General features: G+C 36.6%; 1 protein-coding gene across 20 annotated transcripts in view; it reads right to left on the bottom strand.

The window, feature by feature from the left end:
• LOC114651964 (sorbin and SH3 domain-containing protein 2-like) overlaps positions 1–26,763 on the bottom strand; it is a 439,918-nt gene that overhangs the window by 54,444 nt on the left and 358,711 nt on the right. For 15 of the 20 annotated variants that reach the window (XM_051928410.1, XM_051928408.1, XM_051928414.1 and 12 more), the window contains 3 exons: positions 15,398–15,447; positions 13,903–14,081; positions 10,744–12,279 (listed from right to left, as the gene is read on the bottom strand). In XM_051928410.1, coding sequence (XP_051784370.1) covers positions 10,744–12,279; positions 13,903–14,081; positions 15,398–15,447 — 1,765 coding nt within the window. The remainder of the gene's footprint in view (positions 1–10,743; positions 12,280–13,902; positions 14,082–15,397; positions 15,448–26,763) is intronic. The other 5 variants (XM_051928420.1, XM_051928421.1, XM_051928422.1 and 2 more) reach the window with 1 other exon arrangement.

Raw genomic sequence — 26,763 nt, 5'->3', positions numbered from 1 at the left:
CCCCGTGACCCTGTGTTCGGATTCAGCGGGTTGGAAAATGGATGGATGGATGGATGAATATGGCTCTCCCTTAGTCACTTATGTTTTACTAACTCAAGGTTCCTCAAATTTAAGATAAATGACACAATGCAAACCTGTCATTCTTATAAGTATCCCTCTAATAGAAATACAAACTTATAAATGAATAATTTATTTGTAAATTTCTGCCACTTTTTTACATTATATATTATTTACTAGCTGCTTGCTAGATTGTGCAAGTTTTGGTTGTTCAGTGACATCTGCTGATGTTCTGCCCTAGTGTCTACTGGAACTGCCTGGCTTTATTCCAACACTATGCAAAACTGTCTGGAGCTATATTGCTGCCATCAGTATTAGTCCTGCTCCAATTTAAAGAAAAAAATCCTTTAATTCAATGTGCTGTATAGCCCTGTTCTGGAAAGGCCAGCCTAGAGATCTTAGAGAGATTGAAAAACATATAACAATAACAGAAAATACAAAAGTTTGTAAAAGTTTTATAACTAAATGGTGTGGACGAGTTCATAGAAATTGATTCTATTAAATGAAACAAAAACAAGAAATATTGAAGAAATCAAATTAATGGAGGAAATGGGTAAATAATATGAAAAGAGAGGAAAATCAAAAATTATAATTAAAGTATGGGACCCATTGGAATCAGGCAAAGTCAAAGACACACTTTGCCATCCTACAGTTTGCTATAATAAAATTCTGTGTCCTATCACTAGACTATACTCATACAATGTTCTGATGATGTGTCTGTTGGTGCTGATAACAAACATTCTTGACTACCCTAAAATTTCACTTCGTGGTGAGGATGAGTAGCTTTACCTCAACAGCTACTCAACAGTAACAGCACTAATAGGAAGTATATTTTTCCTTAATCAGTAGAAAAACATTTTTCAACTTAAGACTTGACATCAGCAGGAAAAGTATAGAAACTAAGCAACAACAAACCTTTACATGGTCAGTTCTGAAGCTGGTCAGCTAATCCAGTGCTGGTTAGTCAAACGTATGTCAGAATTTGACAAAAAATAAATTCAGTGGTATTTAAACATATAATTATGACATATATTTCACTAAATTTTGTTTCACTTGTATTCTATGGGTAACAGCAATGACAGCCTCAGACCTACCTGGTTCTAGAACAGCATGATTCTTAGTTGATTTAATTTTACAACATAGTTTAATATACTCAACCATTTAGAAAGCCTACTCATTTACAAAGTCACAATTTTAAAGAACAAACTCTCAACCTAATAAAATATTTAGGCCAAGGAATTAATTTCTTAAACCTTACAGCATGTTCATTTTTAACTGTAAACTAAATAAGCTCAATATTAAATACAATATTTTGTTATGGTCTAACCCAGTGGTCCTCAATCACGGTTCTGGAGGGCCACAGTGGCTACGGGTTTTCATTCTAGTCATTGTCCCAATTAGAACTCAGTCCTTGCTGCAAATGATAGTTGGTGCTTAGTGCTTTCATTCATCAAATACAAATTTTAGTTACTTTGTAGATTAGAGGTCCTCAATTACAGTCCTGGAGGTCTGCTATGGCTGCAGGTTTTCACTTTAACCAATTTCTTAATTAGAACCCTTTTATTTACTACTAAAGCAATAAGTTTTTTGGGCTTCATTTTAGTTCTCTTGCCGATCACCATTCAAAACCCTTAATTGCCTATTTTAGATTTTAGCAGCTGTATCTAAGTTTTAATTGTTGCCTGTTTTCTTAATCAGACATTAGTTAATAATGAGATGCAGATAACCAATAAACCAGCAGTTCTGTAGCTTACGTGCTTACCATGAAGTATCTGTGATAAAAAATGTTTAGAAATGAATGAGAGGGGAATTGGAAGGACCATTAAATTTAAATCTATTCTGGTCCACAAAACACATGGGTAATGTTCTCACAGAAGGAAGTTCTACAGTACAATAAAAATTGCTCTTGGATGAATGCAAGCATTAACAAGCCAAACAGTTCAATACCAAGTTTCATTATCAGCATGGACCGCTTTCTAATTAGGAAACTAGTTGGAATAAAAGCCTGCAGCCACTGTGGCCCTCCAGCACCATGATTGAGGGCACATGGTCTAACCAATTGTAAACTAACAGTCAGGATCTAGGTTCAATTTCAGGTTCAGTCACTGCTTTTGTGGACATGGCTTATTTTCCCTTCCTTTTGTAAATGTATGCCATGTACTCAAATTTCCCATCAGATTCCAAAGAGATAGATGTCAGATTGGATTGTGACCCTAAACTGTGCATTTGTAAATGTGTCTGGTGATGGGGTTGATGTCCCTTCCAAGGTGTGTTCTTGTTTTCAATCAAATGCTACCAGGATAGGCTGTAATTATAAAAGCATTCTGACCTAATATATTCAGCAAAAACCTGAGGGTGTTACACAAAGAGGCCTGAACAAAACTGTTTGTCATGCAAGGAGGGTTTTAAAAGGGGTATGACTACAGTAACCAAAACTTTAAAATGAACCGTGTGTGTGTTTTAAGAGGAGATAAGAGGCTGTTTTAAACCAAATGTTTATGAGTGAACATTTGGATTAGTTCTAAATGTGAGGAAGGGAGATGGAAAGGTATGTTTAACAAAAATGGAGTGCATAAAAATAGAAGAGTATAGCTATCCCTTAGTGTTATGATCCAGGCCCAAATTAGAGATGCCACTAATTTTAACTTTGGTTCTACAACCAAATAGAGTTAAGTGTATCAGATGTCACTTTCTCCGTTTCTAAGTGCTCAAGATTCTTTTCTCTTCTGCTTCACATGTGGGAATGACTTATCCAAAATTTTTCTTTATAGTGCTGTTGCTGATAAAATGTTCAAAAGGTTTTGTTAATATATATAGTGTTTATAGTGCTAAGTAGAATTTTTTTTATATTTTAAATGGAAGATAGTTAGATTTATGTAAATATGTTTTTCAGCTGATTATTTCACTAATTGTTTTAAATTATTTACGCTTTAAAAATCACATTTTTAATAGGAAGGGTTTGATACCACTCATGGCTTAACTGTCTGCCTTTTGGAGGGCATCTTTTCAAGCCAAAGCTGTAGAAACATGAAGCTGGATCATTGTGCATTTTAAAAACTGATCCAACCAGATTAAGGATGCAGGACAGTTAAGCCCGATAAGGTTTAAGGTTTCTTTATTTAGTCACGTTTACACAAGAAAACATGAAATTTGCCTTCTCAGTTGCATCTAATAACAGACAAAATGAAAGAAAACAAACAAATAGAAACAAGACAGGTTAAGGTAAGGCAGTATAATGCATATTTACACTAAAAAAAAAAGGTTACAGGATATATATCAAAACCTTAATCATAATCTCCAATATTTCTTATTGAAAAGTCGAATGGCACAAGGAAGAAAGGAATTTCTGGAGCGATTTGTGTGGGTTTTCAAAGTGACTATCCTTCCTGATTTACTGAAGTTTATTTCTACATGTAATGGATGTCTGTCATCAGTTGAGATGATTTCCAGTTTCTTTAACATTGCCCTCTGACACACACTAGTCAAATCATCTACATAAGCCTCAATAACTTTAGCTGCATACTTTGTAATCTGCTGGAGCTTTTTTGAGTTTTCGTTTGTCAGACTATTAAACCAGGCAAGGAAACTGAAAGTGATCACAGACTGGATCATACTGCGATAGAAGGACAACATGAGGTCCTTGTCTACTTTAAATAGTTTGAGTTTATGGAGGAGAAATAAGCGCTGGTTGCATTTAGAGAATATTTTTTTGCATTAGTATTCCAGTTAAGATTGTTATCTAGGTAAGTTCCTAAGTATTTATATTCAGTCACTATTTCTACCTCCTCCACCAGAACTACAATGGGTGAACATACAGATTTCTGTCTCTTAAAATCAAATATCATTTCTTTGGTCTTTTTTACATTCAGAGTGAGAGAGTTTTTATTGCACCAGTTTACCATACAGTCCACTTGATTTAGATAGCCTGGGAGGATGAGCAGTAAGTTTCACTGTTCCTGTTTTTCCTATTTTGTGCACCACCTTTTCACTAATCTGCCATTTAATTCACAATTTCACTACTCCTATAAACTGAAAACCGTGAATAAAAGTGTGGTATTATACATGCACATGTACAGTGTAATGGGAGTACTGTTTGGAGCAGGTTGTGACTTTTAAAAATATTTCCTTTTGCTTTAATAAAACTCACCATTTAGAAACACAAAATGCGGCTGCTGGCATTAGGTATTAAACAGATCAGGCAGCACTTGAAAATGAGCAGACAAGGATGCAGGGAACCAGCAAATGGTATACACACAAAACCAGTGGTGAGTCAAAATGAACTGTTCCTGCTTTCTTTTTTAACTTTCTGGTGTTTTGTACTTTTTCCTAGTTTTACCATGAACACCCTTTAAGGAAATCTGGAGGAAGTGAATCAATGAATGACTGTACCAATCAAGAACAGTGCATGAAGTTTCTTTTAAGCAGGCACTTAAGTTATTTTAAAAATGTGAAGTTACTAACTACAGGATTCTAACTTAGCGAACTGTCCAAAATAACACTGTTTTTATTGTTGATTAGGGTAGTCCTTATGGACAGGGTGTTTAAGGCCATAATGTAGTGTCCCTTAATGCCACTGTTTGTGCAAGAAGCTACAACAATTTAAGATTGCCTGTTGAGTTAAATTTTAATGATAGCATTATTTGTTAATTCCATGTCTTAATGGTTCTGTCCCTGTTAACACAGCATTATCAAAGGGAGTGTTCAGCAGTTGAGCACAGTAGGAATCAATCCCAAATGGGATGCTAATCCACTACAGTCCGTATTCAAGCTTGCACCCAGAATTCATCTATGTTTACGTTTATTTATTCAGTCAAATACATACATGTTGTTATTATATAATTGTTTTTCCACTGGATGAACTGTATATAAGAAACAGGCAAGGCAAGAACCATACAAAGAGACAGGCCACAAAAGTCAGATAACTTTTTATTTTTTGTAAGCTGAAGCAGATAAGAAAGCTAGGTACCTGCATTTCTTAAAGGGGCTATGGAAGTTATTGTAAGGTGGATCATGGGTTAAATGAAGTGTGGAACTAGCATAGGGCACCCTTACTTGCGTCTTCCTGTTTGGTACAATGGGAACTCTCACTAGGAATTGATTTAATTGATGGCCACCCAAAATAGTAACCAGGACATTCAAACCTTTTAAAACAGCTACAACTCAGTACCTTCATGACTAAGTTTACAAGACTGGCAGTCAGAAGGATAAAACCTACAGTGTGAGCTTTTTTCCTGTACTGTTTATTTTAAATGTGAGTGTGTGTTCAGTTCCTTATTTATTCTCTCCTCTGCAAAGTTTCACACAGCATGCAATACATAACTCAAGGCTGTTAAATATTATGATGCCACAGCATTGCTATACATTTAGGGAGTTGTATATCTGTGCTGTATACTTAAAAAATAATAAAAACAAGTATTTTAAATATGCATCCATCTGTTCACTTTCTAAGTTGCTTAACCAGTTCAGGTGTGAATGGATGGAGCACAAAAACTGTTGTAGGGCACATAATGCACACACCCTTTCTCATGTACGGCCAATGTACAGCTGTCATCCTCTAAACCTACACAATTTAAGTTGGGAGGAAAACCAGAGTATGAAAGAAAAGGTGACTGAACATAGATATCAGAACATGAAGAGAACATACAAACTCCAAGCAATACCTAGGCTGGCATTCAAATTCAGGACACAGCAACTGTGAGACTGCAGTGCAAACAGCTGTCAAACAGTTATGCATACTCCATATATACAGTGTGGTATCATATTTATGTACAGCATATATTCAAATATGACTATCCTACAGTATATAGGGTCAATCGTATATATTTAGGATTTATTCTACTGTATGTATACAGAATTGAGACAGAGATCTTATGTATTCATAATTTGACATTGAATTAACATATATATAATATTTATATATATAAATATGTGAAAAATATAAAAATATTGTTGCATCTAGGGCAAGCAATGAAGCAAACACTCTGATATTGGGTATTCTTATGTTTTAGAAGGCTTACTCAAGTAATGTAACTGATGGACAGTAACTATACTCTTTGATCTCAATGGTTTCATACATTAAATTCATGACAAGCATATGCAACTGTTCCTTGAAGAAAAATTCCATGCATTTGTTTCCTCATTCTATTATTATAAATATTGTCACATATGCAATCTCTACTTGCTGGGAATATCTATCTATTGTTTTATCTGTAAAGAAAAGCCCAAATAAATTAATCAAATTACACAGTCCAAAAATATTAGTATAGACTCTATAATTCTTGAAGGACTTTTTAGGTTCTGTATGCAGGCATACTCTTACATGGAGAAAGATTCACTGGGCACCATGGCTTTTGTATATGCCATATATCCATTTACAGGATATTAGTAATCAACAACATTTAAGGTTCTAAATAAGACATATACATACAGAACAAAAAACATAAGAAAGGTGAACAAAAATGAGGTTGACATTGGCAGTCTTAAACCTTTCATCTACTACTTATTTTTTGCACTAAGTAAAATAATTATTTCATCTGTAACCACAGGTTTTACATGCCAAATATAACAACCAAACAGGTGAAATAACTGGCTAATTGCAACAACCAGCAGAGAAGGCACTGCTTTAGTTTAAAATCAATAGTGATAAACTATTCTGGAAAAATTAATGCGGAGTGGTCCCAAATTAAACCAAATACATGCTGACCCAAGAACAGGGCAAAAGATGAGGCTAAATTAATTTTACTTAGATTATAAAAGTAGACTAAAGAAGTTATGATTATGGTAATAGATAATGTGAATGCCAAATGCACTAGCTGACTGGAACGCGAATACTTATTACTATGTAAAGAGTATAATATTAATTATCCACTGCCGAAACGGAGACTGTAATCTACAATAAACATGCAAATTACGTCAAGCTCAAAATTGCTTCGCTTTGTTAACAAACAAATGCATAATCAGTACTGTAAATACTGTAAAACCTGCAAATATCTGATAGACCAATAAGGAAATAATGAAGAATTAGACTTTTTTACAAAACTATTATTTTCTGCACAAATTTCCATTGATCTTTGGCATGGAAATAATGATTAAGAGTTTGCCAGTGTCTATTATCTTTATGATGGAAGAGATGTGATTTTTCTGGATGTTTTAAAAAAATTTAATGTTAAGGGTGGTTATCAGCCCTTATCAACGGAAATGCTGTGATATGCTAGGTGAAAAATGTATGAAGAAGGAAGAATGCTGTGTGAGAACTGCAGTAGTTCTTATGGGTGTAACTTTGTCAACCAGAAGAGAGTCCTGTTTCAAGCTGCTTAAAATAATTCCATGGAATAAAGATATTTTTCTAAGTGAATCATGGCAAAAATGACCACACAGAGCTGTAAGTTTTGTGTGCTTTCAGAAGTTGTAACTCTTTCCTATTGTAAACAGTCAATTTGCATTATATCTGATTATATCTGATTAAACTGTGGTAATCATTTTAATTGTGAAAAGTTCCTGATAAGAAATAAACCAATTGACTAAACAAATCAATTTTTAAAAACCAAAACATTCTACCCCGTATTGTATCCAGGCACAGAATTTTTTGTTTGGTTCAGTAAGCTGAAGATATGAGCTTCAATGATACATAAAGTGCCCTTTTAATATTACTGCAAGATCACAAACATCCATGCATCCATTTTCCAACCCGCTGAATCCGAACACAGGGTCACGGGGGGCTGCTGGAGCCAATCCCAGCCAACACAGGGCACAAACCAATCCCGGGCAGGGTGCCAACCCACCGCAGGACACACACAAACACACCCACACACCAAGCACACACTAGGGCCAATTTAGAATCGCCAATCCACCTAACCTGCATGTCTTTGGACTGTGGGAGGAAACTGGAGCGCCCGGAGGAAACCCACGCAGACACGGAGAGAACATTCAAACTCCACTCAGGGAGGACCCGGGAAGCGAACTCAGGTCCCCAGATCTCCCAACTGCGAGGCAGCAGCGCTGCCCACTGCGCCACCTTGCCGCCCGATCACAAACATTTACATATTATATACTAGGTGTCCCCTGCGGCTTCACCTGCGTAGAAGTGAAACAGGACAACGAGGAGGGCCCTGCCCAGCTCCCTACTCCTGAAATCACGCTTTCCCCTCCCCTCGGCTTGCAGCCTCTGTCTCGGATTAGCGCGAATATATCACTCCTGAAAGTGAACTATGATTCTTAGTGTGATGAAAGTCAAAAAATCATCCGGAATGTTCAAGCAAATTCTAGAAAAAAGCCCAATCTAAATCCGTTAAGTAGTTCTTTCGTTCGCTAGCTAAGCAGATGTAAGATACGCTCCGAGGCTGAGGAGTGAGTGAGGAGGGCCCCGCCACAATCTCCTCGGCCCGCTGCGTCTCTCTCGGATTTGCCCAAATAAATCGGTACTGCAAGCGAACTATGATACATAGCAAAAATAAACCGAAATGTTCAAGCAAATTATACAAAAAAAATGATCTAAATCCGTTATGTAGTTTTCTCGTGAAAAGCGGACTATATATATATAGTCTCACACCAAATCTCTCAATTTCTCAGCAGGAAATCCGAGGAAAAATAAAATGACTCACCTCCGGGTTCCAAAATGGCCGCCGAGACGTCACTTCCGGCGCCATCCATGACGTTACTTCCGGCCACTACTGATGACGTCACTTCTGGTTTCCACTAAGATGACGTCGCTTCCATCTCCCCGTTTCGACGTCACATCCTGCCAACCACTTCCTACCTTCCATATCATTTACTGTATATAAATGCCATTTTGATCACTGTACTTTGTCAACTGCCAAATAATACTTGCTTTTGATCATTCAACGTTTTCTTTTTGTGTTTTTCTTTTGTCCGGTGGACAATATACGGGGACGGTCCATAAAACTTCTTTTTGGTGAAGCTTCTTTTTTATTACGAAGAAGATTTTCCACAATTGCCGTAGCCAGCAGGATTATTTGTTCATAATGACTGTGGAACAAGACCTGAACACTGTTCTCTGTACCATTATGGCCGAACTACGTACCTTAAAGGTACAAATGGGCAAGACTCAGACCCAGCTCGCCGAATCTGAGGCTCGTGCTGCAGCCACGGTATGGACGGAGGCCACTCGGTCTCTACCCACTCTGCTTATTTATTTCACTGAGGGGGACAATATTGAATCATATTTTTTGGTCGAAATGAGTGTACCTACTGGCCCCCTACCTGAAGGGGATAGTGCAGAGGGCCTATTATGATTTAACTGAGGAGCAGGCTGCCGACTATGATGTTTTAAAAACCGAAGTGTTCAAACGCTATGGTATTTCTCTGGAACAGCAGGCGAGAGAATGGAGGGAGTGGCAATTTGATCCCAAATGGCCTATCCGCACAAAGGCGTTCGAAGCGTGGAGTAAAGTATGTAGTTGGCTACGGCCCTATATTAACAACTCCCACAAGATGGCCATTTTGGAACCAGGAAGTGAGTCATTTTATTTTTCCTCGGTTTTCCTGCTGAGAAATTGAGAGATTTGGGTAAGTAACATGTGACAACCCCTTGTCTCGCGATGTTTCACTCACCTTTAGGCTTTTTGACTGCCTCCTAAACGCACGTGTGTGACAATATATATAGAGATGGATTAATAGACTTGTTCCACTTACGTTATGTATCATTTACAGATTAATAGATATATTGACTACTTTTCAAATAAGGGTTAATAGGCATGTACTTCTTACCCTGTCTTTATTATCAAGTGTTTCTTCATGAGATTGTCCCATAATGGCAAAGATAATTAAATAATTGTCAGAGTTCTAACTTTGCTTTCATCTTAATGGAAAAATATCAATATTAAATCCAATGTACTTCACTAGGCATGGGGTTAGTTGCTTTCCAGCACTGATCTGGAACGTTTTTAGGAATTTTTGGTGATGGTGCTATACTATACTATACTATACACTACATTAATAAGCAGCTCCACACTAACTGTAAAATTTCTGAAAACGACAAAATATGTTTTTTGACAAAATAAGATTAGAGGAGTGTAACAGAATGTTGATGTTACAAAAAACATTAGTATTCATTATTTGTAATGGAAGGTTAAATTCTTAAAACATATACACAATACACCCACATAAGTGACTCATATAAGTATAAACAGAAAAAGAGGAAATAACAAGATGATAAAGCCATCTGAAGTAAAAAAACAGGGTGAAATTAAATGTTTCCTTTTTGGACTGCATTTCATTGAACTCTAAAGTTAAAATGCATCTGAAATGATACAAAAGAAGAAGTGTGAATATGGCACATGCACATGACTTAAACAAGGTGTTATTTTATGCATGATTAATTAATTCAACTTCACATTTCAGAATTGTGATAGGGAAAAGAGGGTGGGGGTTCAGCATCATTAATAAACTAGTTTCTTAACTTACTCAAAGAAAGCAAATTCATTTTCTAAACTCATTTGGGGCTTTTTGATGAAAGTAGTTGCTAAATGTAATATATGTCTTATCTGTGAACAAAACATTACAAACTAACTTAATTATAATAATGTTTTATCCAAAATCAGTTCTTCTATCTGTATATCCTGAGGTCACAAAACACACAATCACATATTGTGAAGATGGGGTAAAATTCTGGTGAGTGACACATGTGAATGAAAAAATGAGTAGGAATGAGAAAGGGTAGATAGCCACCTTGATAACACAGTGCATTATCATTTCCGTCATTGTTGTTTGTGTCCATTTCTTGGTAACAGGCACTGAAGGGTAACCTTCCATAATCATCCTGGTATGAACTGTAATTTACAACACCATCTTGTGCCTGCAGATAATAAGGCTGGTTCACAGGGCTTTTTCTTAAGGCCTTCAGGGAAGAGTTTCTTTCAGGTATATCTGGAAGCAGCTCTGCGATGAGTCTGTGTAAGATACTGTTATCTGGCAGGCTCCCTCTTCTCTTTTCAGCTTTGATGTGTTCGTAAATATCCTTTAAAGCAGAATCCAAAGCTTCATACATAGAGGCCTTTGATTTTGGTTTTTCAGTTTGTTTTCGAGGGGGCATACATTTTTTCCTTCTGAAAGGCACTGGACTGACAAGAAATGCTAACTTTGAAAGACCAGACTCTGCTTCCTCTTTCTTGACCTGCTGTTTTCTATCCTGTTTAGCCCTTTCATGTTTAAGCATAGTGGTGAATCGAGTGTAGGAAGCTGGACATCTCCCTTTACAGGAGCTGGCCAAGTGCTTGTGGTGATGATGATGGCCGGAACCATAAAAACTTTCTGAGGAAGTAAAGGAGAAATGGTCAAAGTCACTTTCACTGCAAAACGAAGAGCCCTCAATCTGAATAAAGTCACTGAGGTCAGACACAACTCCATCATGGTCGCTGTCTGAGTAATCAAACTGGGAGGCAGTTCGCTGTTGATGCTCATTGGTGACTTCAATGTGAATTGGCACAAGAGTTTTAACTTTAAAGTGCGTTGTTTTCCCCTCAGGGGGTAATCTAGGTTGATTATCTTCATCAAGCAAAGATTCAATAGAAAATCGTCTCTTAGGGCATGATCCCTTTCTAGAGGAATCCATCGTATCCTCAGACAACATTTCGTCACCAAGATTAGGCATAGACTTGGATTTTTGAATCATTCTTTCAAATTCTGAAATTCTTGTTGGAACCATGTCTCTTGGGACCTCGTCATTTAATTCTTTGCAACCTAAAAGGTGATCTTTGTGCTGTTCTTGCTCATACTGTAATATTCTCGATTTCACAGAACAAATAACCTCAGAGCTTAACAAATCTTTGCGGTTGATATGATGCATCTTCCTGTATAATTTTAGGAAGCCAGGCACATCATGTGCTGAGCGGTGCCGTATTCTGGTTCTGCGAGGTTCAGGTGGCTCACTGCAGCTCCTAAAGTATCTGTCTTTAGGCTCCTCCTCACACATTAGTGACCCAACACTTTCCGATCTCAGCTGCGTGTCAGTGAGACTTTCTGGTTCATCTGTAAGTAGATCATCGCAACTACGAGATTTCAGCTTTGGAGACACAGCTTCATCTGCACTACTCCACATTTCTGCATTCTGACGGTTATTTTGCCAGCCATTTTTAAAACTGATTGCTCTTGTTGATCCAACAGCTATAATTGGGTATGGTGGGTTATAACAGTGAGGCAAATCTAACTGTTGGCTTGAACCTGAGCAGCTTAACACTGGGGAATACATTGTGGCAATATCCCCACCTTAAAATCCATCAAACGCAGCATGCCAAGAGAAAGATGAAAAGAAATTAACAGGGTAACTAGAAACCATAAAGTTAAGAAAAAGCATAAAGAAAAGTCACAAGAAAAAGATAATTATTTCAGAAAAATACTCAGAACGTGATAGCCTTATAATGCATGGTAAATTTATCAAAGGTTTTTTTTTCCTTCAGTAAGAAAATATCCAAAATATTTTGGATGAATTGTGTACTCCTTTCAATACTATATAGCAATAAGGAATTTAACTTTTCTATTAATGGACTTCCAGTCATTTGGCTAAACCCTCTACTTAAATAAAACTTTTACATTTTTAGGAAAAACAGGTATTGATTTAAAATAAGATAAATACAGTAAGCTTTAATAAACAACATACAATCTAGTAGATATTATAAAATTGATCAACATGTAAGACTATTACAATGCAGGGGTGGTTATGCCTCCACAAATAATAATTATGGTAGCCACCCTACATACACAAGAACTTATTTACTTCATCTGGTTAGGATGCTTGCAAGCTTTCTCCATGGCAGTGTTGCGAGTGCACATGGTAGGGTTTAATTCCAAGGTGATGCCCTTTGCTAAAGATATTAACTTTAAGAAGAAGAGAGTTGAGTATTCAGCAGAAAATGAAACTGATGCTCGGAACAATGGTCTTTTTTAATATTAGGCTAAAGACAACAGATGAGCCAATTCACAGCTTCATCTACATTATTTATTACCAGTTAGTTGTATTTTGAGTACATATTACAAATTGCTGCACCAGTTATGTTTGTAGGAATTATTCAATCTAAGTATGTCTAAATTTAATTTAATCCAAAAATACATTCATACACTTGTAGAGAATGTACCTTTATTGATAAAATGCTTTATCATAGGATACTCATTCTGTTAGTTTTGTATTAGTTATGTAGTTTTATATATATATATATATATATATATATTTCTCTTGTTTGTGTAGATTAATAGGCAACCTAATATGCTTAGTATGTCAAGTACAATATATTACTGGAAACAAATGACTTATAGTACAGTGAGTGGGAAATGTACTATTTTTATGTTTTTACATAAAGTACAGATTAATAGTGTCCTTACCTTACAGAGTACAGTGAAAATTCTCATTACTCAGTAACTTGAAGATATTCACTTATTGTATAAGTTATATTTTCAACTAGCTAATTAGGTAGTGTGTTCACATCAAATACTGCCATTCTTTGGTAAAAAGGATAAGCACAATTATACTGGCTTTACTGTATAAATAACGTGAGTCTAAATGGACAGATAATAACAGTTAAGCTAACACAAGTACTAAATGCATAACATCAATAGGTAAATAGAAAATGGCAATTATATTAAGGAAATGTTTTACATTAAAATAACACTAATAATGGCCACATGACTATTACTTTGGAATATATATTCATATTTATTATTGGGGAAGCCACCGCAGATTTGAAAAATGTTTCACTCTTAATGTCTAAGTGAGACTAATAGGTTTTTAGTACACCAAATAACAATTATATTTACTCAACAGAAAAAGAATGTTTTTTGTTTTTCTTTAAAAATTGTGATATTACTTAATTAGTTTGTATTTTTATAATCCCTTACCTTTCGCTCTAGAGGGAGATGAAGGAGAGGAACTAGTTAATGGTTTTCTCAGAGTGTTATTAATCCCGGGAATGTCGGGAGTCCTTGGAGAAGTCAGATTTGCATTTTGATCACTGTTTGCTTTCTGATGACTTACAGCAGGCTCAGACTTCCGCCTTTTTCTGTAGTCGCTTGCCGAGCTAACAAAAGAAAAGTATTAATTAGCTGTTGAATTTTAATGAATTGTGGTACAGTAAATGGGTAATGTGGATTACGCACACCATCAGAGTTTGACATCATAGAATAAATCAGACTGGTAGCAGATAGACTTACAGCATTGTGGCTGATCGGACACATCCCTCTCACACACACTTTACCCTCCTGCCATCTGGAAAAAGGTACCGAAGCATTCGGGCACACACATCCAGACTGTGCAACAGCTTTTTTCCACAAGCCATCCGTCTCCTCAACAAAAAGGGACTGGACTGATAAACACACACACACGCATGCACACACACACACACACAAACATTATCACTTAGCTTAACTCAACTACCTCAAAACATTGAGATTGGACTGACTAATCAACACAAGCGCAAACACACTGACCTACACTACCAAACTATCGTATACACCAACCTGTCAATGCTTTTTTTGCACAATATCCATTACTGGACAACTTTTTGCACTAACTTCTTTACTTCCTAATTTTTGCTGCTACACTAAGGAATGTTTACTGTTTCTCCACTACCTCAACTCATCACCACAACACCTTATTATTATGTTACGTTTGTGTTTTTGTCACACTGTCACTTTGTTGCTTTTGTTTGCACATTTCTTAGTTAGCTAGTTTAGTTTTTCTGTTAATTTATGTTGTAATTTATGTTGCATGTAGCACCTTGGTCCTGGAGGAACGTTGTTTCGTTTCACTGTGTACTAACTGTATATGGTTGAAGTGACAATAAAGCCTACTTGAACTTGAACTTGAACTTGAGCAAGCAGCTAATGAGTATTTAGTCCAACTGTGTAATATCATTATTTGATAATTTCCAAAAATGTTTTCATGTGATTTCACGAATAACAAAGTAATCACAAAAATAATTCAAAAGTGACTGCATAACCAAAATAAGTAATATTGACAGTATTATTAAACTAATATGCTGCTGCCATATTATGTCAGTTTTTCACAACCAATGTATAATTGGAGAAAAGAAACTAAAATGTATCACTAGAAATGGTGAAATTCCAGAAACAAAAAGCACTGTATAAAACTCCATGGGTAGTCATTTCTTTGTTCTCAGGTTCATTCTTCTTCTAATAGGATAGAAAAGATTTACAGTGATAAAAAATATATATTTACAATTCTAATATGATAGACAATTGATAGAAAAAACATAATGATAATAAACATATTTGTATTAGTCAAGGTTGTTTTGGCATCTCCCTTTTTCTTCAAGGCTCTTTGTTCAGAATAGTATGTCTGAGACTATGAAGAACAATTAACAAAAATCCTTACCTAGATGGTCTGTCTAGAGTTCTCTCTGATGAAGGATGATAAAAGGAAATCTGAAAGAAACCAAATAAAGTGAAGAATCACTGTTCAGAAAAGCAAAAAAAAATTAATAATGATGAACACGTGAGGAAGCACAATAAGAAAAAAAAAAAACAAAAAAAAAAAACTGCTTGCTGAAATAAACCCCTGCAGGAATCACGTCGTATGTTGTCTGTCTGTGAATGGCAAGGCAAACACAGCTGAGCTCACAGATTCTGTATGACATAGGAATATATTATGCATCTAAGAGAGGAGTGCAGAAATAAACTAGATTCTTGAGCCCCTCAAGTAAGCCAACAGAAACCTAATATCCAATATAGGTTTGAAATGAACTCACTAGTCTCTCAATATCAATTAAAGCTGGAAACTCTTTAAAAAAATAACTAGCAAATGCATTCATTTTACAGATCTACGGACTCAATGAAGACCATATTGAATGTGCCTCTAAAAACTACACAGGCATGACACTTTTTTTTTTTTTTACTTCTTTAAACGTAGCACTGATGTTCATTCCCTGGCATGCAGTGTCACTTTGACATATTGGCTTCTTGTGAGCATAAATATTAAAGCTAGTGACACTAACTTATCACCGACTTGAACACATATGGGACAGGGCTGACAAATGAATTCTTTGTAACTGAGATCGGGCTTGCCCTTAGTGTGCACCATGCCTCATCTTTCTGACCTGGGATTGACAAATACAGATTCGTTAGTTTTTGATCATGCTCTGCAGCGCTGGCCTGAATGCCTGACAGGAAAGCAAGATCTAAGCCACACTCAGCTTGTTTCTAATAACAAACCACAACAACTAGTTTGGCATCTGGTAAATTCTAGAATTGACACTGATTAATAAAAAAAAAACCAAAACAAACAAAACCGATATAGCCTTTCATAACATCTATCCATCCACTCATCCATTTTCTGACCCAGCCTTCCAGACCAGGATTAGAAGGGCTAGAAAGCACTGGGCAAAAGGCAGAACCTAACACTGGATAGGGCACTATTCCTTAGCATGGCACACCATCCCAAATTACAATGCATTAGTTAAGATTGTCTCATTGAAACTGCATATTACTGAGAGGTAAAAGAAGTGAGAGTGTTACAATAAAGTCTACACAGTCCGTGTCCAGGTTTGGAAACAAACATAGATATCTTGTGCTCTGGTGAGTAGATTGCATCATAACAGTGGTTAAAACTGCTGCTAAAATGCTTCATGAGACTGGGTATAATTCTCTGTTCAGAATTTGCACATTTTCCACATGGCAGTGTTGTTCAAGCTGCCGTGTTTAAATCAGCCTTGAATTTTTATGTATGTGTGACAGTTTGGTTTAGGTATCATCCAGAGGTGGCCTTTTACCTCTAGCTACTGGGACAGGTATTGTCTTCCAATGTTCATATAATTAAAAAAGAGCACTAAAATGTATGGAAGGTTCTGTTGTTCTGTTTTTCATACACATGTCATCTGGAATGGAATGGGTGAAGCAGACACCTATGTGGCTTGAGTGACTACAAAGCAGAATTACATATGCCTCTGATGCATTTTTGAGGCTCTAAAGCAATTGTAGCCTTGAAAAAAAGAAAACTGTGCCTTGTTTCCAAAGAAGGATTACCATTGTGCATTTCAAATTGGGAACCATGTTGTGAGAAGCATTATATTTAATTGTTTTGAAATTAAACAGCTTGGAATGTTCTAAATCTTTAGCTCTGGAGATGTGTTTAGCTGCTGCTTTCTGTTTTAACTAATTTCATGTCTTTTATCTGTTTCGTTGTTTGTTAAAGTACATCAGACACATTTCAAAGACAGTTAGCAAAGATGTGTGTATTTCTCTTAGCCTCTAGTACATAGGTGTCAGTTTATTTTTTATCATTTCAGCACAATATTCACATGTAGTTCCCTTGCTTAGTAAAATTTGATACTTGGTAATTCCAAATAATAAAAACAAAACATAGCTGTAAATAAAAAGAAAGTAGTTCAATTACCATATTATACTGGAATACTGGAATTTGGATAAATTGTCGAAGCATTGGCCCTCTTAAAAGGGAACTAAAGTACAGTTTATATGTCATATTTATCACTTCTAAGTTGTAATACATTTGTAACGTCAATGCACATTATAATAATAGCTCTGTGATATGAATTACTATGCATGCAAGTCATCATTTAGCTGGTTTGCTAGCATTTCTTTACTTTATCAAGGGTGTTATTTCTCAGTTTCTATAATGTGTTGCGTATGCACGGGTCAGAGTTGTTGTAAGTATGTGCATGTTCTCCCGTCACGTTTTCTTTTATAAATTCTGACGTTAGCATGGGAAGCTGCCTACACAAATTTTGTGAGTACACAAGCTTTTTAAATGAGGCACCAGGTGCTTATTCTTTGATATTCTTTATTGAGGTATTCAGCATTCAAACATGAAAGTTCAAAAGTTAACTCCCATAATGCTAACTGGTTCATTCTACCACCATGCCACTCACTACACTTCTAGCCACTTCCTGGTCATCCGCACATCTTCCCAAGCTGCTTCCATAATATTCAAATTGGATTAATTCTGCCTTTCTTACGGATACTCTGTTTCTACATTAACAATAGATTTCGCTGCCAGATTCAGGAATACTAAGTTAAGGCCAAATAATGCCATCAAAAAACACAAAATGATAATCTATCAACGTATCTTGTCACATCAATGATATAATCACCAAAGCACTGTGTTAAAAGACTTCTTAAAGTACTCAAGTTCAAAATCAATGCCTGTGTAAAGACACTATTCAATATTCATGGATAAACTGTCCACTGCTAATATATACCAGTAAACACACTAATCGGCTCATGAAGAACCTAACAATAAACTCTCTAGATGAACAACTTGACGCTGGAAAATCACTGAACAATGTTTCACTAGATACCTATTCTTTTCCCCACAGGACTCTGAAATTCTTCCAAACAGGCCACGTTTCCAGGTAAGGGCTTGTTTTCTGGTGGCTTCTTTTCCACACTATAGCTGCTGGCTTTTTCAAGGAATGCCTTTAGTCAGAGACAGCGGTAAGTGTAGATGGATGAAAGATGCTCACATACTCATTACATTAGTGTCTTATGCTTGAAGCATTGTTTTTACCAGATTGGCTTTTAGACCCTTAATTATTTTAGCAACCATTAACAGTGCAAACAGTACTCAATTTTTACACAACTAATTGATGGCTTGCACTACATTGCCTTGAGTAGGAAAAACAATCCGGAACTTGCAAACACGCATTTAAAACAAAAAGGTGGCACTTATTTTCCTGTCAAGTGTTCTAAAACAAGGACCAAATCAAGGAAACACAGGCAGAGGTGATAGGAATGTAATAAAAAGACAGGCAAGAATGGGTGATCAGAAGTCCTTTCTCAACATTAATAAAAAATACTATCAAAATCAACCTCCTAATTCATATTCAGAAATCTGTAACCCTAGACATTAAAATGAAGCACACAAACAAGCAAATAAGTAGGTAGGAGTCCACAATTATGGACAAAGTGTTGCCTATGATGCCAACCTTTAAATAGTTATGCTGATGACATCATCAAGTATGACTTATACCAGGGGTCCTCAATCACAGTCCTGGAGGGCTGCAGTGGCTGCTGGTATTTATTCTAACCCGGTTGCTTAATTAGAAAGCAATTCTTGCCAATAATTTAATTTCATGGCTTGTTAGAGCTTTAACTCTGCTATGTCAGGTAATTCCCATATCCTAGATTTTCTTCCCCTTTCTAAGGATCTCATCCAAATTATTTGAAGGCTAAAATGGATGAGTAATTCTCAGTCCTTCACTTTTTTCTCTTCACTAATTAAACCCAATAGTGCATGATAAATACACACAAGTGTAAATGGTAACAAGCTAAATGGAGAAATGCTGGTCTCTTTTGTCATTTGCATGTTATTGCTAATTAGGAGCAATTAAAAACCAAGACTACAGCTGTTTAAGACTAAAATAAGCAATAAGGGTTCAAAATCTTAACAAGTGAGAAAACTAAAGTGAAGCAGAAGATGTTACTTGAGCAATAAGTGCTTTTATTAAACAATTGGGCTGGAGCAAAAATCTGCAGCCACTGTGGCCCTCCAGGACCGTGATTGAGGACCCCTGACTTATACGATAATGCCTCCTAGCGACAGGTCACTGTGCCACAAAAACAGCTTAACAAAATAGCAACACCATTTTAAAAAAACAGTGCCATTGGGCAGTAGCAAAAAACAAGACATGAAAAAGCATTCACTTTATCATAACTAAGCCTAAAAGCAAAAATATGAATGAAATAAATGAACTCTCCATGAAACAAAACCTGTGAATGAAACAACAACCAAGAGCAAATGCAAAATAAAATAAAAACTAAACATATTCATAACAACAATAGATAAGGGTCTTAGGCTTCATGTATCTCCACAAAACTGAAATTTCAGGCTGCACATGTGCGTACACACAAATACACAAAGGATAGTATAGAACACTGCAGGGCCAAAAAGGGCCAGCCCCATTCTCCTGAAATAGGCTAACAGTAGACTGTTTCACAAACTACAAAAAAGCAGTATTTAAAGAATTTGCATGAAGCATGTGATGTAAAATTTTGAAAAAAAATAAGATGTCAGAAGTCAAGTTGGCTATTTTTATATTAAAGTTATTACCTGTTTTACATAACAGTGGCCTCTAATAAAGAAATATCAATGAAAATATCTTTTGAAGGAAAATACTGTTTGAAATGAATAGATTGTTGAAAAGTGAACCAAACAGCCATTGTCCAAGATCCGGAGCTATATAATCGCTACTTTTTTGGGATTTTTTGCAGGTTAGATGGGAATGCAGTGAGGATCTTCCTTTAACTTCTGTAATACCATGAAAAAGATGAACACTGATGTCACAAGTATAGCAGAAAAATAAAACTTGTGCCAAGCTTTGTTTTGTTGCAGAACTTAATGCATATTTTACTGATTTTAACAACTCTTATCAAGAGATTATAAAAACGTATAACGAGTCTTTTGTGGGGTTGTGGGGTCAAACTAATATATCTTGATGCATGCTGCAAAATAAATACACCATAGGATGAAGCTGCCTGTAATGCAGAAATGCTCTTGGTCTTCTTGTGAAGTTTCATTAAAATCCAGGAGAAACATAATGTAATTCAAAGGTCTAGCATATTGTGTTGCACACCATCACTGCCTTCCAAGGATTACCAAGTAATGTTAGGCTTAGGACTCATGGGTTGGGACTGTATCCATATGACCATTACAAAGTCTACCATGCACAACACTCTATCATCAACTGTTCATTGATGGGTGCGCAGCTCAAGCAACCTTCACAGCTGTGGAGTGGTATAGGATCATTTTTAGTACCACACCCTGGCGTTTTTTAACCACCACACTCCCACAACAAAACAACACAAAACACATTATCATTTAGACAACACTCTTAAAAGGCACACCATCAGAATATCAGGTGTCATAGTGTGGGGTTGCATCATCCATAAAAAAGGTGGTTAGTTTTGATATTGGTTTCTTTTTTAAATAAATATAATAATAATATTATAATTTATAATAATATAAACATAATACTGCAAGCAGCTCCTTTTAACCTTTTAAAGTCTAGCTAAAGGAGGACTCTGTCTCTTTAAGCGGTTAATTGAGCTTCTGACTTTAACAGTGTCTTTTCTTTACAGTGAACATGCTCCACTGGAGCCTCACTACACATGGACTGAAATTCACATTAGTTGCACAACACATCAGAGTATTTTTAGGTAAGGGGTCTGTTACTTGAAGCTGAGGACAGGAACGCCTCTGACAAGCATGACAGTGTCGCAAGACTATAGTGGATCATAAATTCTTGAATAGAGAAACAGGCTTTTTTTTTTTTTGAGTAGTTTAGCCATCACATTTCTGTTCACTTGTTAATTAAATGAGTTTACTTCTGCCTACAATAATGTGGCTGTTTAAATGTTGTGAGTAAACTCCAAGTCATATTATATATGTGGATCTTTTTGTTGCTTCCAAGGTCTATTTAACATACCCTAGTGAAGGGAGTGTGGGGAAGGGGAATTGTAATTTCTCTCATGGTGCAGAGAATCCCAGTAATTGAAGGCAGGCATAGTACCAGTCATTTTGGCATGAGAATACACGTAGCAAACATGTCCCACGTTTATCCTCAGAATCTAAATCTAAGAGGCTTTTTCAACTCACGAAATTTAGTGAAGGTATTCATTTTGAGTTTGAAAACCATATCAGTTTGCATATGGCAATTGTAATGGTTTTTAAAGTCACCCTTTAGAAGCGGAGGTCATGAAGATGTTGTGGCTTAGCTTTAGATATTTACTTAGAAATTAAATATTTGGAGGAATAAGCTCTTGCTCTATTATTCATTTGCATTGTTTTTGTAGTTTGGGTATTCAGAATGTGTTCACCTTGTTTTGTAAATATGTGGGTTAAATTTGAATCTCAGATGGTTTACAGCGTGCAGAAGACGAAAGTTGTGGGAAGAGTTTAACTATTTGAAACAGATATGCTTGCAAGCCTATCTGCTGTTAAGCTGTTATTAAGCCTGTTGACTTGTCTACTGTAAACCTGCCTCCCTTGGTACACTGCTCAAGCTTACCTCTCATGGAGAGTCTGCTCAGGTACTGAAAAGCATTGGCAACTAATGTGGGCTGGTGGAGGCAAGGACAGAGTTGAAGGACTTAACCATAGTAGTTATATATATATATTGTGCCCTGTGTTGGCTGGGATTGGCTCCAGCAGACCCCGTGACCCTGTGTTCGGATTCAGCGGGTTGGAAAATGGATGGATGGATGGATATATATACAGTAATCCCTCCTCCATCGCGGGGGTTGCGTTCCAGAGCCACCCGCGAAATAAGAAAATCCGCGAAGTAGAAACCATATGTTTATATGGTTATTTTTATATTGTCATGCTTGGGTCACAGATTTGCGCAGAAACACAGGAGGTTGTAGAGAGACAGGAACGTTATTCAAACACTGCAAACAAACATTTGTCTCTTTTTCAAAAGTTTAAACTATGCTCCATGACAAGACAGAGATGACAGTTCTGTCTCACAATTAAAAGAATGCAAACATATCTTCCTCTTCAAAGGAGTCAGGAGCAGAGACTGTCATAAAGGCAGAGGAAAATCAATAGGGCTGTTTGGCTTTTTAAGTATGCGAAGCACCCGCGGCACAAAGCTGTTGAAGGCGGCAGCTCACACCCCCTCCGTCAAGAGCACAGAAAGAGAGAGAGAGAGAGAGATAGAGAGAGACAGAGAACAACAAGCAAGCAAAAATCAATACGTGCCCTTCGAGTTTTTAAGTATGCGAAGCACGGTGCAGCATGTCGTTTCAGGAAGCAGCTGCACAAAAGATAGCAACGTGAAGATAATCTTTCAGCATTTTTAGACTAGCGTCCGTATCGTCTAGGTGTGGGAACAGCCCCCCTGCTCAATCCCCCTACGTCAGGATCAGAGAAAGTCAGCGCAAGAGAAAGAGAAATGTAAGCTGGGTAGCTTCTCAGCCATCTGCCAATAGCGTCCCTTGTATGAAATCAACTGGGCAAACCAACTGAGGAAGCATGTACCAGAAATTAAAAGACCCATTGTCCGCAGAAACCCGCGAAGCAGCGAAAAATCCGCGATATATATTTAAATATGCTTACATATAAAATCCGCGATGGAGTGAAGCCGCGAAAGGCGAAGCGTGATATAGCGAGGGATTACTGTATATATATATATATATATATATATATATATATATATATATATATATATATATATATAAAACACCGTGGCGGATGTTAGCCGACTTGCTGACCAACCACAAGCGTTACCTGGTAAGTAACCACCTATACAATCAGATTGTGATTCAGACTACGAATGCCATGAATGTAATTACCCTGATCTACATGCTGTCAAATGAACGAACCACACGCCATGGTGCAACATCCGAGGTTCGATTCCCCGAGAGGGGGGTGCAGTGAGTGTGTACGCCTGATGAGTCCAGAATTAGGGCGAAACACGTGTCGCGTACTGTTTGCATTATTTGACAGTAAACTATTTCAACCATATATATATATATATATATATATATATATATATATATATATACTAGGGGGCTTTGCTCCCTGCTCGCTTCGCTCGCCAACCCCTGTGTTTGGTTATTCGGATATACAATTTAAAATTTTTGTTTTCTTTGGAATCGTTTCAATTTCATTATTTGCACTTTTACTTTAAAGCTTCATTAAAAACAATATTTTTTGGATACACTTTGTGACAACGCAACGTATAACTGCACGTGAGTGAATATTGTTTCTGTTTCTGTAATAAATAATCCTAGTTTATCTAACGTTTGTCCCTGTGATTTATTGATTGTCATAGAAAAAAAGCTATTCTCACGGTAAACTGTAAACATTTTAATACGAATGGCATATCATGATCTCCTTTGGTGGGTAATGTTATTCGACGAATTATTACCTTTCTTTTTGCCTGTTAAAATTTGCATCGCTTCTCCGTGATCATCAATATACACCTAACGGAATTGTGTATTCTTTGAAATTTACCTTGTCGTTGCTTAAACTGTTCCGGGACCACAGGTTCTCATAGCGTATGGTCCATTATTGTGTAAATCCACGTTTTGTGCATTGAATGATGCGAATGCGAAAAGACTTTTTTTGTCTACTCTTTGCCTTTTATTTCTGACCATGATTTGTCCTGCTATTTTTTCAATTACACCTGGGTCTGATGATTAATCACCTTTTGTTTGCGGTAATGTGATCTTTACTATCTTTTCTTTGATACTGTAGCGACTGACATGATAAAGTGTCACAAAAGTTTTACTTGAACAATCGCCGACTTCCTAACCCCAAACACAACTTTCTAGCACCCTTTCCAACGCCCCCCCCCCCCCTTACTGCATCAATCAATACCTTGCTATCAGTCTTCTGTGCTGTACTCCGCCCTCCCTCAATCGGACCTAACAGTCACTTAAAACCAAAAAGCCCTCAACCTGGATGGGACGCTACAATACTTTAGAATTTTACTGCTTTCATATTCTGTACCTTTCTCTGCATGTGTATCACGCCATCGTTTGTTTGAGCCTTTCGAATTCCACTGCTTTCATAATCTCTTATCTGCCTTTTTTTCTCTCCAATGCCTTTGGGTCTCTATTCTCCGTATTGTCCTTATACACTTTATATGTGCTGAGAGCACATGATCTGTGTGTACTACACGACTGAGTGTTTTTTGATGGGTGAGTTCTTATATGATATCTTTTGTAAGTAGGGCGTGTCTTGCAAGAATCTCTTGTTCCACGTCCCCGCGAGACGGCCCTGGGACAATCTCTTGGCACCAAGTCTCATGTTTATGGTCCCCGCAAGACGCACCGTGGCAAGTCTCTTTTGTCTCGCGGGTCTTTTAAATGTCTTCCGAGAACTTCCGAGAAGATCACGTATTGTAGCCTTGCTTTTGCTTTCTAGGATTTTTTTTTATTATATATATATATATATATATATATATATATATATATATATATATATATATATATATGTATATATGTATATATATATATATATATATATATATATATATATATATATATATATATATATATATTACTTAGCATGTCATAGTACTAGTTAGAGTCAGTTTTAACAATATGTGCATAATTTGAGTGTGAACATGATATTCTGTGCATAATTTTGTAATTAACAATTCCAGATTTTTCTTTGGTTCAAATCAGTTCCATCAGAATAGTTTTCTAGTTCTACAGGCATGCACTTGTGTTCAGTTTCCATGCAACTGCATGTAACTTCACTCAATTAACCCGAGATTGCAAAGTATCATTCTTGAAAAAAAAAGAGTATTGTTTTAAAAGCTTTTTATACATGATCCTGCTTTTCTTACATACAGTAGAATCTGATATAAATACCTGACACTCCACAAATTATCCAATTCTGTCCGTTTAATAGATAGCATACAATGTATTATTATACTTCATTATTTAACCAGACATTTTCATCACGTTAGCAGGGCTGTGGAGTCAGAGTCGAGGAGTTGGAGACAATTTTGGGTACCTGGTGTCTGGGTCGGAGTCGGCAAAAATGTACCGACCCTGACTCCTAAAAAATTTAAATTGTAATGAAAAACAATACAGTAAGTTCAAATGTCCCATTTCACAAACAATAGTCATAATTAAGTACTTCTCTGATGTAAAAATAAAGCCCAGTGCATAGTTGTGTTACTACTAGTATGAAGTTCAGCTGAGCTATTATACAACCTGATATTCACATATTGTAATCTGGATTATGGTACATTACAAAAAGTGTTTTAATTTTATTTCAGATATAATGTGTTTAACAAGTTCATTTGAGTGTAAACAAGTGTAATGATGTAGGTGGAGGTGTGAACTATGGCCTGATGTGTGTTCAGGGGTTCTTGTCTTTTGTTTAAACTGGGCAATACGGTAGAGAGTCAACTTCCTAGTCTGGTTAAATGATGTGTATGTTGCCTTCATTTAATCAACATGGAAAATACATTAGCATATTAAATACAGAGGAGTCGGAGTTGGAGTCAGAAGTACTGGAAACTAAGGAGACGGAGTCAAAGGATTTATCTACCGACTTCACAGCCCTGCATGTTAGGACTAGTATTTCACTTACTCTATTAACCAACAAGTTAACTGCTAGGTGCAATCTTTGCAACTGAACGGTTTAAAACATTGCAACTGAATTAAATTTGCCTAATCAATTAAGAGGAAAACTGAAAATACTCATCACAAAGACATGCAGGTTAGGTGCATTGGCGATCCTAAATTGTCCCTAGTGTGTGCTTGGTCTGTGTGTGTGTGCCCTGAGGTGGGCTGGCGCCCTGCCCGGGATTTGTTCCTGCCTTGCGCCCTGTGTTGGCTGGGATTGGCTCCAGCAGACCCCCGCGACCCTGTGTTAGGATATAGCGGGTTGGATGATGACTGACATGATAGTGAACATTCTTATTACCATTTCTTTTTATCAATATTTATTCTAATGTTATGCAGTGTTTTCATGAGAAAATAAACTAATTTACTGCTTAGACAGCAATCTTTCAAATACATTTCTTGTCTGGTCTAAGACATTTATACCACACAGTATATATGTGTAGATATAATACTCTATATAAAAACTGCTAATACTGTACTTATTTTTCAGAAACCACTCCACTCTAGGGAAATCTTAAAAGAAAACTAAATAACTTATTATGTAAAAATGAACTGAACTGACACCAACAATTAGTGGCCATCCTACCGTGCATGATGACTAAATAAAGGGAAGCAATTACAGCAGACAGGACTGAGCAA

This window comes from Erpetoichthys calabaricus, chromosome 5 (genome assembly GCF_900747795.2).
Source record: "Erpetoichthys calabaricus chromosome 5, fErpCal1.3, whole genome shotgun sequence".
Taxonomy (NCBI): domain Eukaryota; kingdom Metazoa; phylum Chordata; class Cladistia; order Polypteriformes; family Polypteridae; genus Erpetoichthys; species Erpetoichthys calabaricus.
Note: the sequence above shows the minus strand (reverse complement) of the source record. Positions and strands in the feature narration are given on the sequence as shown.